This window comes from Aspergillus piperis (assembly GCF_003184755.1).
Source record: "Aspergillus piperis CBS 112811 unplaced genomic scaffold BO85scaffold_13, whole genome shotgun sequence".
NCBI classification, from domain to species: Eukaryota; Fungi; Ascomycota; class Eurotiomycetes; order Eurotiales; family Aspergillaceae; genus Aspergillus; species Aspergillus piperis.
This window is the reverse complement of record NW_020291603.1, coordinates 567,783-580,821: the sequence shown is the minus strand read 5'-3', so window position 1 is coordinate 580,821 and position 13,039 is coordinate 567,783. Positions and strand designations below refer to the sequence as shown.

General features: G+C 52.3%; 4 protein-coding genes across 4 annotated transcripts; 3 read left to right on the top strand and 1 right to left on the bottom strand.

The window, feature by feature from the left end:
* The first annotated feature begins 218 nt into the window (after window positions 1-218).
* On the top strand, window positions 219-1,387 carry BO85DRAFT_450849 (oxidoreductase, short chain dehydrogenase/reductase family). Its single transcript, XM_025660469.1, has 4 exons — window positions 219-317; window positions 401-696; window positions 762-1,065; window positions 1,146-1,387. The coding sequence occupies exons 1-4, from the start codon at window positions 270-272 to the stop codon at window positions 1,233-1,235; spliced, it is 738 nt and encodes a 245-aa protein (XP_025514124.1). The 5' UTR covers window positions 219-269; the 3' UTR covers window positions 1,236-1,387.
* Window positions 1,388-1,598: 211 nt separating this feature from the next.
* On the top strand, window positions 1,599-3,187 carry BO85DRAFT_450848 (putative endo-1,3(4)-beta-glucanase). Its single transcript, XM_025660468.1, has one exon. The coding sequence runs from the start codon at window positions 1,660-1,662 to the stop codon at window positions 2,827-2,829; it is 1,170 nt and encodes a 389-aa protein (XP_025514123.1). The 5' UTR covers window positions 1,599-1,659; the 3' UTR covers window positions 2,830-3,187.
* BO85DRAFT_61448 (WD domain, G-beta repeat protein) lies at window positions 3,133-8,690 on the bottom strand. Its single transcript, XM_025665530.1, has 5 exons — window positions 7,999-8,690; window positions 7,810-7,933; window positions 7,441-7,752; window positions 6,607-7,385; window positions 3,133-6,546 (listed from the first exon to the last, which is right to left on the bottom strand). Exons 1-5 carry the CDS (start codon window positions 8,408-8,410, stop codon window positions 3,437-3,439), a joined length of 4,737 nt encoding a protein of 1,578 aa, XP_025514122.1. The 5' UTR covers window positions 8,411-8,690; the 3' UTR covers window positions 3,133-3,436.
* Window positions 8,691-11,428: 2,738 nt separating this feature from the next.
* BO85DRAFT_61398 (rRNA-processing FCF1 family protein) lies at window positions 11,429-12,384 on the top strand. Its single transcript, XM_025665529.1, has 4 exons — window positions 11,429-11,567; window positions 11,628-11,854; window positions 11,907-12,072; window positions 12,133-12,384. The coding sequence occupies exons 1-4, from the start codon at window positions 11,532-11,534 to the stop codon at window positions 12,271-12,273; spliced, it is 570 nt and encodes a 189-aa protein (XP_025514121.1). The 5' UTR covers window positions 11,429-11,531; the 3' UTR covers window positions 12,274-12,384.
* Window positions 12,385-13,039: the final 655 nt, after the last annotated feature.

Sequence of the window (13,039 nt, the reverse complement as noted above, 5' to 3'; positions counted from 1 at the left end):
CAATGAACTCCTTCTTCGCCTTCCTTTTCGAGTATCTACTTGTTAAAGTAAAATTCTAGACCATATACACACTCCCCGGCCACACCCCATCCCTTGATTACTGATCGCATCGCGGATTTCTAATCTCGGCATGACAAGAACCCCGACTGGAATGACGCCATGAGAATCTCCTCATTTACTATATAGTTCCATATCGACCCCTCTTTCTCCATAAACATCCCAAAACTATATCAACTTTCTTTCTTCAAAGGAAAATATATATCATCAATATGGCGACCAAACCCTTCGCCATCATCGCCGGTGTCGGCCCAGGCACTGTACGTATCTCTCCCACCAACTAACATACTATACATCCATCCCTTGAAGTAGAAACCCAAACAAACAACTGATAATCGCACAGGGAGCCTCCATCGCCCGCCGCTTCGCCAAATCCTACCCCATCGTAGTCCTAGCCCGCAACCCAGCAAACTACCAGCCGGTCGTGGACGAAATCAACTCCGCTGGCGGCCAAGCCACCGGCATCAGCGCCGATCTATCCGACACCACAGGTGTCCGTTCCGCCTTTGAGCAGATCAAATCGCAGTTTCAGGGTTCATCGCTAGCAGCCGCCGTGTTCAATTCGGGCGGTGGTTTCGTGAGGAAGCCTTTTCTCGAGTTGACCGAGACGGACTTTGCTTCCGGCTTTGAGAGTCAGGGGTATGCATTCCGCCCTCCTCCCCTACGTTCCCTTCTATTCGAACAATACTAATATGATAATACAGAAAAGGAGCATTCAACTTCGCCCAGAATGTCCTCCCACTTTTCCCTGCTGAGTCGCAAGGAGGGTTGAAATACCCTCCTACTCTGATTTTCACCGGCGCGACAGCCAGTCTCAAGGGCTCGGCGCAATTTGCTTCCTTTGCGGCGGGCAAGTTCGCGCTGAGAGCGTTGGCGCAGTCGCTGGCGAGGGAGTTCGGGCCTAAGGGTATTCATGTCTCGCATGTAATCATTGATGGGGTTATTGATATCCCGAGGACGAAGGGGTGGGTGTTTGAGAAGGAGGATGCCAAGTTGGATCCTGAGGCTGTAAGTTTCTCTCTTCCATTCCCTTTCGTTGTTGTGGTTTGGTTGTTTGATTGGGGGTGAGATGCTGATGATATGGGTAGATTGCCGACTCGTATTGGCATTTGCATACGCAGCCGAGGACGACGTTCGGGTTTGAGTTAGATTTGAGGCCGTATGTGGAGAGATGGTAAGGAGAAAATTGGGGAGTAGGGAGTGTGCAGTGATTGGGGATAGTATCTCAAGTCGATAATGTATAAGGATGAAGTTGCAGAGGGTAGTATGCAATTGGACTATAATATCAATCTCAATGTTCGAAAGACAGGAATAGCTTCCGGAACTTACTGATCGCTCCTCTATATTAAAAGCCTTTAAGTGCATTTGTTATAAATAGATAGATTAATTTCGAGCTTAAAGCAGTTCTACTTCAAACAGATGTAAACAGTCCAGCAGACCCAGCACAACTCCGCACAACCCCTATGCAGCTGACTAACCGGCACAACACAACCACCTCCGCATCATCAATTCCATCATCATCATCATCCAAGCTCCCCATCCACCACCACAACCACAACACCAGCTTCCCACCTACCACACCACAACTTTCCAACCACTACAATGTCATACACCACCGACCCCCCACCTTCCGGGGACCCGCCCGCCGTGTTCAAAGACCCGAACGACCCGTTCTCGCGCTTCCACCCACTAAGAGTGAACCCGAAGCTCTTCAAACGCCCGGACCCAATAACCCTCTACCTAGGCTTCGGAGGCCAAAGCGTATGGAGCTCTCTGGTAACCATCAACGTGATCCGGACACTCGAACAACACCAACGGATCGCGCACCGGCCGCTCACCCAGCCCGAAGCGGACGCCACAATCGAGCACTGCACGGCACGCCTCTACCACAGCCGAATCGGACAGCCGGTAGGCGTGCTCGTTGGCGCGATCGCGTGCTACAAGGCATCGCAGAGGACAGATATCTGGAAGAAGAACTTCGCGCCGGAGGCGGGCATCCGACGGTACGATTTGCTGATCGCGGGGATACAGAAATGGGTGAGGGAGAACCCGACTACGTGGAGAAAGGATGCTGCACGGGCAGGGATGCAGACGGCTTTTGTTGCGTTTGTGTGTCTGTTGATTGGTGATGGGATTGCGGGTGCTAGGGATATTAATGATATGATGATGGATTCTAGGTTGAAGGGGCTTTGGGCTGAGGCGAGGAGGAGGAGGGGTGAGATGAGGGGGGCTGGTGATAGGACGGGGAGGACGCCGCCGCCGCCGGGGTCGAAGGGTGAGGAACAGAGTCAGTTGCCACAGCAGCAGCAGCAGGGTGATGGGCTTGGGGTGCAGACTGGGTCGGATGAGGAGGCGGCAAGGTTTGGGTCGAGTACGACGTCATGGGGTACTGAGACGAAGAAGGTGGCTACGCCGTCTTATGAGACGCCGAAGCCGTCGAGGGATAATGCTGATGACTTCTGGGATGACGCTAGTCCTGTGGCTGCCGAGTATAGGGGCAAGGACCAGTCGGTGCCTGGGGAAAGTGCCTGGGAGCGCATTCGGAAACAGAATAATGTCTCGGCTCAGCGGGAGGTGCGGACGGTGTATAATCCTGCGTCGAGTTCGACTGCCTCTGCTCCTGCTCCGGCTCCGGCTAACGATAAGCCGAGTGAGCGTGAGTTGGCTCAGGCGGAATTTGACAGAATGTTGGAGGCGGAGCGGAAGATGTCGACGGACAGTTTGAACACTCCACAGCAGCACACTTCTGGGTGGTGGGGGAAATGGGACTGATTGTTTGTATAGTGGCTTGTACATCATAGCGCTGACTTTATTGTCCATGGTATGGACAGGTGAACTCTAATTACGACTTTCCCCTCTGCCAGTTGATTACTTGTCCTTGACCGATAGTTGCCCGGTGCCAGTTGGATACAGCTACATGTTTCCTGCAAGCAATGCCTTCGTGAGGCCAAATGCTCTAGCGTATTTGAGCAGTGTAGTCCGGAATGGCTTGATTAATCACTAAGTGTTTGCATAGTATGGCAAGACTTAGACAAATAGGTTAAGGAGCGACTTTTCTCGTGCCCCCGAGGGCCATGTTCAGAGACGAGGAAGAATGAGAATATAAAAGAAAACCATTATAGTGCATCTTCTGGTAACTGAGTTATTCCTTGCCTATCCATCATTATCAGGGAAGCGTAGTGCCAGGGTATACAGTTCCAACTATCACGATAACCAATATCTGAGATATGCCTTGGCTGGATGGGAAAAGAAAAAGAGGGGCTAGGGAAACAAGCAAATGTAAAAGTAATTGAAAGAATGAAAAGAAGCAGAATGTCATCAATCATCATTGTCCAACTGTAGTGGTTGACAGGTTAGATGCAATGCATCAAAGGTATGCTTATATGCGCCCGTCGACGATAACGCTCTCGTACGGGATCGAAATATCAGTAGCAACCCACGAGTCTGTGCTCTTGGTGCTGCCCATCCGAGCCAGGTTACGGATCTTGCTGCTCAGGCTCTCGTTGACACTGCGGCCCCGGCGGTGCTCGAAAGACATACGGCGTTGTTCCAGACCCGGACGGCCATCCGTGTGAAGCGTAGGTCCCGTGGTCATCGCGCGAGGCAGCAGCCGACCGAAGTCTTCATTGTCAATGGCGATGTCTATGGTCCCTGAAGACTCGCGTGGAGAGGCCAAAGGGGCAGCTGGGGGAGGTGGCGGTGGAGGAGGACTCAGATGTTGGAGCTCCGGCAAAATGGGAGGGTTCTCGGTCTGCTGGTTTGCCATTGCATTTTCGATCGTCTCCTCTATGCTAACCGTCACAGGGGAGCCGCCGTAGCTATGTCCGCCACTGTCTCGACGAGGAGCCATGCTTCGTGTTCGGCTTGTGGATCGACTTCTTGGGAGATGAGGGTTGTATCTTGGATGCATTGGGAGATTCGTTGGCACCGCGCCAGGCTGATGGCTTTCGGGAATTGGAACAGACATCGAACGACCGATCCGTTCAGCATCACCCTGGTATTTGGCATCACTAAGTAGGATGCCGGCGTCAGAAGGCACCGGAGGAGTCGGTGCTGTTTCATCATACCCGTTATATTTGGGGTGCTTCATGGCTTTCGGGGTTGCTGGCAGTCCCAAGGGCACACCGGACCTCGAAGAGTTCGAATCGGAGCTGCTTGGATACTCTGGAGAACCCTTGTTTGTAGCAGTCCGGTTCCGGCCGGGAGTACGCGGCGCAAAAGCATTGATGGAAAATGTCGCATTTTCCAGAGCTGAACGACTCGGCTGCAGCTCCCCTGGAAATGGGATGTTAGGCGCCGATGGATTGCGTGCCAGCGACAGGCGCCGAGCTTCAAGCTCTGCAGCGGCAAGCTCCTTCCTCCGCTGTTCCGCAAAATTAACTTGAAGGGTAGTAGTTTGCTCCTCGTGAGCTGCCTGTGCCAGCATACTATTGTCACTATGAGTGTTATCAACGACATAGATGCCATCATGGGTGGCACCGCCGTTGAAGAACTCGGGCACAACTTGCTGAGCGCTCTCTGTCGGCTCGGTATCGTGACGGCTACGAGACCTCGCTCTTGTCCACTTCGAATCAGATGGTATCTCCCCCCTCCCACCTGCACCCTTTTCAGGTCGACGACTGCCGCTCCGTTGGCGGGTCCGCAACCGTTCTCTATCACTCGCAACTAGTCTCAATGCGTCCTCGGCACTGGATCCCGGCAATGGAGACGAGGGAGATCTGGCGTCTGACTCTTGACGGTCCATGCTGCGTCCTCGACTGGAAGGACCTTGATTTTCAGTACCAAGATGGTTGGCTGTGTTTCGACTGGCGGAACGGTTTTGACGGCGTTCAGAGGAGTGGCGCGAACGTGGTTTGCGCACCCTGCTAGCGCTGCGTGTTCGAGATGATGGCTTGTTGGCGGCATTGGCATTGATCCGAGCCAGCTCCTCTGGCGACATTGGGACAGGAGAGGAGGGAGAACGTTTGGCGGGTGGAATGTATCTCTTTTCGTTTCGCCCCCGCGTCTCCTGTGATGCGTTTCTGGAGCGGTACCTCCGAGCCGAGGTCTGACTGGCCGACTCATCCGTATTCCTTCTTCCTCTTCCGTTAGGACGATTTCCTTGATACTTCTTCGCGTGATAGTTTGCCTCGCCTAGGCTACTGATATACGGGTCAATGCTGCGGCCGCTAACGCTGGGGCTCCTAGCGGAACTGAAGCTATTTAGCGTTGACGCTGGACTGCGGAAGTTAGCCGGCATTTCGGATTGGGCGAGCAGATCATTCTCCGACGCGTTGCGGTGATGAAGATTTAGCTGCAAGCCATCTGGCTTTCGGTCTCTGGTTCCGTTCCGGCTGTCCGAACGCTCCTTTAGAGCCTCAAAAACCCCAGCAGCCGGAGAAGGAAGACCCTTGATGGTGGCGAAGGTATCCGCTGTCGCTTGGACTGCGGTCTGAGGACTGGGCTTGTACTCTTCAGGGTCATAGCGGGCAGATGAGAGCAAACCAAGCTGCTCGTCATCTGCTTCCTCCCCTTTCTGCTCTGATGGCTGACTCTCGTCATTTTCTGACGTTGATCCATAGTCTAGCACTTGTTTATTATATCCCGTAGAGGGAAATGTAGGAGGGTGTACGTCAATCGGAGTCTCCCCGATAGACGGAAGACGCCGTCTGTTGAAGGCGGGCGTGGTTGTACGTGTATTCATGGCGTTATTTATGCTCTGGATATTGTTTAGCTTGTACGACCCAAACCCACCCGGAGACAATGCAGATTCGACAACCGCAGATTCCGCGATCGGTGTAACCCCGGGCGCATTTGTTGGAGTTCTGTCATCTGACTTCAGCCCGGGGAACTTGAATCGATTGTTTGGTTGAGAGTCAAATGAAGTAATGAGCTTCAGCGCTGGCGTCTTCGATACCGGTCTGCCATTGACAGCTGGTCGTGGGTGGGGATTAGGAACCATAAGACTAGCTGGGTTTGGATAAGGTTCCGGGGATGTCATTGGAGACCTTCTTGTGATAGCTTCCGCGAAAGATGTAGCCTGTTGCGCAGCGGGGGACGTCCATGGCTCGGAGGGCTCTGCACCCGTGCACATGAAACACCGAATCGCAAGCTGCTGCTGAGAGTGAGACACAACATGTTCCCCCCATCGGCGAACCAAATACGATTGTCGCTGCCAGTCCGTAGGCATCACAAGGCATGTCATCAGAATGGCTTCCATATAATAATTCTGGGAGACATAGACTTCGATGGCATCGTTTCGGTCTCCCAATCCTAGAAGTATGGTGGCTGCCGTATGGACATCTCCAATCTCCAGCAGCTTCTGGACCAAAGCTTGGCCGACCTTGTTCGACTGTGATTCTCCAGACATCTGACTGAATGCCAGGAGCATCCAGTCTGTGATTGAAGCTGGTCCCGATGTTATCATGGAAAGCATATAGTCTGTATCGCATTCACCAATCCATTGAGCAAGTAGAATGGCACTTTGACTAGCTTCGGGATGGTTGCTCACTAATCACAGAATCAGCAAATTTGGGTAAACCCATCTAGTAAGTGCAGAATGGAACTTACGTTCATCCCTAATCAAACCTTCAATATCTCCATCGAAGCCAAATACAACGCTCAGCATCTGTTGGCGTAGATCATCCGGCGTGAGGCGGGACTCGTCAAGGGGTTTATGGTGTCCATAAGGCACATCATTGAGGCGTGCACGTGTAAAAGGGAATAGATCTACTGGCTTTTCGGCAGGACTAAGCTGGACCTCATTCCTCAGCCGTGAACCGGCGCGGGAGCTTTTTGTTGACGACATTGAAACAGACGAGGCGTAGGCATAGGAAGCCCCGGATGGCTGGGGCGTTTCTCTCCCAGATGCTGAAGTTAACGAGAATGATGTGGTGGTCTGACCGGACCTACTGGGTGGTGAGAACGGGATCTTGTGCATTCCCGAGGAAGCCTTCGAGCTAACGGAGTTCGTAACCGAATTGGCATGACTCCTATTCACAGGACTCGCAACATCGGCACGCTGTTGACGCACAGCTTCGATTCCATTCGTGTCGAACGGGGTCCTTCGAGAGCCAAACATCGCACCAGACTCCCTCATGTTTGGCGGTTCCTGTAAGGTGCGTAATCTCGGTTGCTCTGTGGGTGGTGGCAAAGCTCCAGCGGGGGCATGTTGCACATTCGCGACCATGGCAGGGCTGTCTATATCGTACTGCTGGACAGTGTATTGAGGACCAAGAGTAAATAGTGTGGCGGTCGGTCCATAGTTGGCAAAGCCAAGTGGGTTGTCGATGGTGGGGATGGGCTCATACGTGACGTGCTTTGTCCTGACATCCCAAGCCCACGTTTCACTGTTGACGGTGTTTAGCCTCGCAACCCGAGGGAAAATAGCGGGCGCCTGCTTACCCTTCAAGGTATTGCACAATCCTACCATTCTTAGACCAAGCCATCCACTTCGGTTCAGTGGCTGGGGAGCCATCAGACCTCTTGAGCACTCTGATAACGCGTGGGGCTTCTTTCTGCGGCGGCTTTGCTACGCTCCAGACTCTCAAATCACCATTGGCCGCCAAAGTGGCTAGCATATCTGACTTCTGCTTAGATGAGGACGCATGCCACGCTAACGAAATTATCGCCGATGGTCCTCGCGAAGTGGACATGGTATGTAATATGCTGAAGGTTGGGTGCAGTGTCGCGAGCATAATCGAACCATTTTGGTAACTACGCCAATCAGTTAGACCATTCAAATGCCACAACCACTAGGCGCAGTGTACATACCCAATAGCATATGTTCGACAATCCGTAGCGGGGGCTAGAGCGGTAATGGGATCAAAGATGGTGCGGCACGAAACATGCTCCGAAGTAGACGGCTCAAATATGATCACGTCTCCCTTTTCATTACCTGCAGATGGGAGTGAGAACTTGTTTGCGAGAGAAAACATGGCTTTATGAGAAGGGGGGTGTTACCAAAGGCCACATTCCCATTTCGCATCCAGGCGGCAACCTTGAGCTGCTCGAAGGAGGCGAACCTGGCGAGTACGCTTCCTGTGAACAGATCCCATACGATTGCAGTCTGGCTGACATCGTAACTGACCACCAGCCTTCCCGCACCACGTTCGCTCACGTTATCCACATATATGAATCCGATGTCGTCCTGGTGGTTTTCGAAGCGTCGTTCGAGTGCCAAAGTATCGTGGTGGAGACATACAATCACCGAGCCCTGCGCATATAGAAGTAAAGACGCGGTTGACGCACATGGCTCAAGCCGGGCAGGGGCTGTCTGTGTCTGCGTTGATACTGGGGGCGCGGCAGGCTTCATTCTTGAAGGTCGAGGATCTGGGACTTGAACTGGATTTCTGTTCCATGATAATTCGACCATCGTTCCGACTGTACACAGAGATGCTCCTGAACAAGGTGCTGGAATTGCTTAACTCGTGTTCCTTCTCCCAATCCCAAGCTCCGTCTCCAGACAAGCGGCTATCAAGTGCGCGGTCCAGGCACACAGTAGAGCAATTATATTATTGGCGGTAACGGCGTGGCAATGGGCACAGGCGCTATTCGGGCCAAAATGAGCAGTGGTAATTATAAACCACCCATCGGCACGTAATAGAAGACGAGTTCAAGCTGGGCACCGAGGGTGCAATCCCGCCCAGGACAGCCAACGAGACGTCACTGCTCCAAATGCCTACCGAATCAAGAACCCAAGCGTTAAAGTGTTCTCAAAAGACATTTGACTATGGGGTAGAAGAGACCACAGTCAGAGTATTGATATACGAATTAGAAGAACAACCAGAACGACGGCCTTTCGTCCCAGCAGACTTGGGGGTATGGGGTGGCGAGAAAGAAGCGAGGTTGTAGCAGGGTACAGCGACAGATATGATGGTGATAGCGTGCTAAATCCGAGCCGAACAAAAAGGCAGACGCACAAAAATGCAAGTGAAAGACAAAGAATGATGCAGTGGAACGGCCAGGGATACAACGCACTAGGCAGGCTACCACGTTGCTGGCACGAATTGTGGAGGGGGAAAGATAATAAGGAAGACCAGGGCAGAGGCGGGGAGGGGAGCAAAAAGTAAAATGGAAAACGATTGCACTAACACTAATGACAGGATTCACACGAGCATGGACTGATAGCCGTGCTCTGGCCCTGTGGACTTTTAATCCTTATTATTCTCCAGACGGCGCCAGCCATGAGAGGCTGTTGTGTAGTTGTAAAGGACAGTTACCTGCAAAATCTGAGACGTCTCCGAAGGCAGCAGAGAGAGTCGATCGAAATCTCCAGCCATCAAGCAACACGAGCTAGCGCCAAGGGGAGTGGACGGCGCTTCCATGGACCAGGATATCCTCGATATGGGACGAGCAGGGCGTTCAACGACTTAATTAGCGGACGAGGGCAAATAAGACCCGTCGAGCGGCATGAGGAGCTGTCGGTGGCTCCAGCAGCGGCACACCAACAAGCATGCAGCAGCGGGACATGAGAGCCAGAGTGCAAAGCAGACTGCCAGTCGATCCTCCCGCGTCTGACCAGGGGGGGGTCTGCGAGAGGAGTTCAGTCTCCTTCGTGTTACGCCGTTGGCAGGCTAACCAGGAGCTATAGGAAGATCAAGCGGGCTAATCATCGAACGATGCCACCCACAATCAACATGAAGCGCAATCAGTGGAAAGGAAAGAGTTTGGACTAAAATGGAGGAGATTAGATGAGCGCCAATTGTTGCACCGATCAGAGATGGGCGGGAAATGGGGGGGTGAGAAAGGGAGAGAGAAGCGTGGTGAGTAAGTAGTATGGAGTCGTGGTGGTGGTTAGTTCAATCCTATTGCATGCGTCCGTTTTTTGCCCAGGCGGGGCTGGAGTGGTACCAGTGACATAGTTACCACTAAGATTCAGTATGGGAAGCAGAGGTATACAGGACCCTACCCAAGGGGAGTTCTGCATGGCCAGCGGCTGCTGTCAGGGACCTTTCCCGTCGGCTCCTCAGACCTGATTGGCTTCCGGACTGCAGAGGGCGTTTCTTCACGCTGCAGGCCTCATCACTCGGTTGTGCCAATCAGCGCCCGCACCCGCCCTAGAGTCGCCCTCAAGTGGCCTGCTCGGCGCGTAAATGAGCACTCTGACTGGTATCGTCAATGCGTCCCCTCGACTGCTCAATCCATGTGGCCAGTAGGATTGTGGCTAATCTTGGGTGATGTGCAGTGGAACTTCGAATCACATCCCTCGACGTGCTGGGGACGGTACTACTGAGGTACGTGATATACTTGGGTACTCACGTGGATGTGAACACTGAAATAGTACGCAGAAGGACCGAAATAAGCAGGAAACATACTAAAAACTTCCGTTAAGACGTGGAAATGGGAGGGCGCATGCATCCTAGGTGATGTCCTCAAATGAACCTTGAACATAAACCGAAAGAGCCATCACTACATGTGCCGTAAGGCCACCCATAATCGTTACCATGATCTGAATTGCGCTCATCCTTCGCGAAATGGACAGGGTGGCGCTACATAGTATATACTACGGCGGTGTAGAAACCGCGGGCACTCAGGTTCATAGTACTACTCCCACGGGTACTACTTATTTCCAAACTGATAATATACATTGGTATCATGAATGGGAACATCATCACCCGTGTACACAACCAGAGACGTTTCCTTTGGAAAGGCCGGATACGCAAGATGGTCGCAGTATAAAGTACATTTATCGGCGATTTATTTGACACTTACAGGAGCTAAGGATCTGAACGGTCGGTCACAGTCGGAGCTGGTGAGACAACAATTCTACGCACACCCGGTAAGAAAGTATACGGAGTATGGAGTCCAAAATAGCCCTTCCACAGATGGACACGGCCTGTGCATGCAATGTGATGTGATTAAGTAGAAGCTGCGCTGTGACTGGTGTTCTTCGGGACTAGTGGGAGGTCCCGGGACTTAGACGTTGCGGGGTGGTCGAGGAGCTCGGACGGTGATGAGATTTTTCCTCTTCCTTGGATGTGATAAGAAAAGCGTCGGGAGACGCAGGCATTCGGCCCATGCTAATCCTGGCGGACTGAGACTGACTGAAATTTATCACCCAACAAGATGCCTTGTGCATGGTAGGATTCAGTCTGTGTCACGCTCGGAACAATGGCATTGTTGTGGACATCCAATATGAAATAGAATGCTCCTCAATTAGAGTCAGAGTGCAACTGTACACTCGGGCCTGTACGTTGCTTTCGATGATGCCAACGAGAATCCCAAGAAGCTCTAGACTTCGCGACAGGGTACTGCCATTTCCAGTTAGACGGACGGGGATGCCGTGCAACGCGACAGGCGGTCACGGGTAGATCACATGATAACGGAACTGCTTGGCTCTGGCTATCACGGCAAAATATCGGCCCGTGATCTGATTTTCCGCCTTCTCCAAAATCTTCTGGGTTCAACAATATCGATAGCAACGAATATCGATCCCATTCTCCGCTGCTTTAATTTTTTCTCCCTGTTTAGCGGTCAAGGCTATTGTCAACAAAATGGGTGTGCAAAAGAAGACTCGCAAGTTCGCGCAGGTATGATTACAAGGCTTTGCAGTCGATACGGAACGGAAACTGATCCTACTGAATCTATAGATGAAGCGCGCCATCAAGGCCCGCGATGAGCGACTGAAGAAGCCGGAAGCGAAGAAGGAGACGCCCAAGGAGGATCAGCTGACTCGTCAAGTCACCCAAGCCCCTTCGAACATGTTCTTTGCCGCAAACACTGCCCTTGGCCCTCCCTACCACGTGCTGGTCGATACCAACTTTGTGTCCCACGCTATCCGAGCGAAGCAGGATCTACTTACTTCGATGATGGACCTGTGAGTTGCACACAATATCTGGACTTTGGACATCTGCTAAGACTAGCTGCAGGCTATACGCGAAGTGTGTTCCGACCTTCTCAGACTGCACCATTGCGGAATTGGAAAAGCTGGGTGACAAGTACCGCCTCGCACTTCGGGTTGCCAAAGACCCTCGGTGGTCTAGGGTCAAGTGCTCTCACAAGGGTACCTATGCAGATGACTGTATCGTGGATCGGGTGAGTGGTTACTCAAACCCCTTCGTTTGGGGTAGCACAGCGCGCTAACGGCTCTCGTAGGTGACGAAGCATAGAATTTACATTGTGGCGACCAACGATCAAGATCTGTGTCGCCGTCTGCGCAAGATTCCTGGTGTGCCCATCATGAAGGTTGCAAGGGGCAAATTCACCATCGAGAAGTTGCCCGATGCTTTGGATTAAGCCTTGGTTTTCTCGAATTGCTGAAAGAAATGGCAGAAAGATAAGATGTGTTTGATACCACGCCATAGCATGACGTTTCACGAAGATATACCCAATCACCGCTTACAAGCGGACGCGGATTCAGTTCGTCTTCAGCCTACAAACGGGGAGCTCGTCTGGTCCCGCTGCATCCGAGCACGATCATCCTGTCTGATGCAGTACAAGTCAATGCGATGGCAACACTACCTGGCAGGCCAGCTCGAGTTGCACATTGGCTTGCGACGTGCATGCGCCTTGGCTGGACTATCTCGATGACCAGATTGTCCCGACGACCGCCTTAAGTCCATGCGCGCGGTGGGCGTGACCAAGCGAGACAGGCGGAAGCCGATATTCGGAGAGCTTAGATAGCAGATAGATAGATGGTCAGTGTCGGCGGTCCTAGCCTGCATAATTGAAGCTAGAACCGAAGAACATCTTAGTAGTGCGCTTTATAATTTCCACGCTTACCCCGAAATACTAGCTATATTTTTGTATCTATTCCTGAACAACAGATAGTTGTCCGGGTGATTCTGGACGCAATCAGGCCGGCCATGGCCACATCACCAATTACCCAATTGCGTTGACATCTAAAGTAGTTAGAAGCATTTCGACCAAAAGAGGAACGATTGATGGCTATAAAAGGCCCCAAAGTATGACTCAATGCCTCCTCCGCGTGCGGGGAACTGGTTCCAGAAACGCTTATCATCCCCTCAATTCCCGCCAACAACAACATCACCACATCACTTAG

What these genes read in the sequence shown, in the direction of transcription:
- BO85DRAFT_450849 (XM_025660469.1), top strand. Translation starts at nt 270, where the DNA reads ATGGCGACCAAACCCTTCGCCATCATCGCCGGTGTCGGCCCAGGCACT. An exon ending in TCCGGCTTTGAGAGTCAGGG is followed by an intron (nt 697 to 761) that starts GTATGCATTCCG and finishes ATGATAATACAG; the next exon opens with AAAAGGAGCATTCAACTTCG. An exon ending in CCAAGTTGGATCCTGAGGCT is followed by an intron (nt 1,066 to 1,145) that starts GTAAGTTTCTCT and finishes TGATATGGGTAG; the next exon opens with ATTGCCGACTCGTATTGGCA.
- BO85DRAFT_450848 (XM_025660468.1), top strand. Translation starts at nt 1,660, where the DNA reads ATGTCATACACCACCGACCCCCCACCTTCCGGGGACCCGCCCGCCGTG.
- BO85DRAFT_61398 (XM_025665529.1), top strand. Translation starts at nt 11,532, where the DNA reads ATGGGTGTGCAAAAGAAGACTCGCAAGTTCGCGCAG. An exon ending in AGACTCGCAAGTTCGCGCAG is followed by an intron (nt 11,568 to 11,627) that starts GTATGATTACAA and finishes CTGAATCTATAG; the next exon opens with ATGAAGCGCGCCATCAAGGC. An exon ending in ATGACTGTATCGTGGATCGG is followed by an intron (nt 12,073 to 12,132) that starts GTGAGTGGTTAC and finishes CGGCTCTCGTAG; the next exon opens with GTGACGAAGCATAGAATTTA.
- BO85DRAFT_61448 (XM_025665530.1), bottom strand. Translation starts at nt 8,410, where the DNA reads ATGGTCGAATTATCATGGAACAGAAATCCAGTTCAAGTCCCAGATCCT. An exon ending in AAATGGGAATGTGGCCTTTG is followed by an intron (nt 7,934 to 7,998) that starts GTAACACCCCCC and finishes TCCCATCTGCAG; the next exon opens with GTAATGAAAAGGGAGACGTG. An exon ending in ATTGTGCAATACCTTGAAGG is followed by an intron (nt 7,386 to 7,440) that starts GTAAGCAGGCGC and finishes CACCGTCAACAG; the next exon opens with TGAAACGTGGGCTTGGGATG.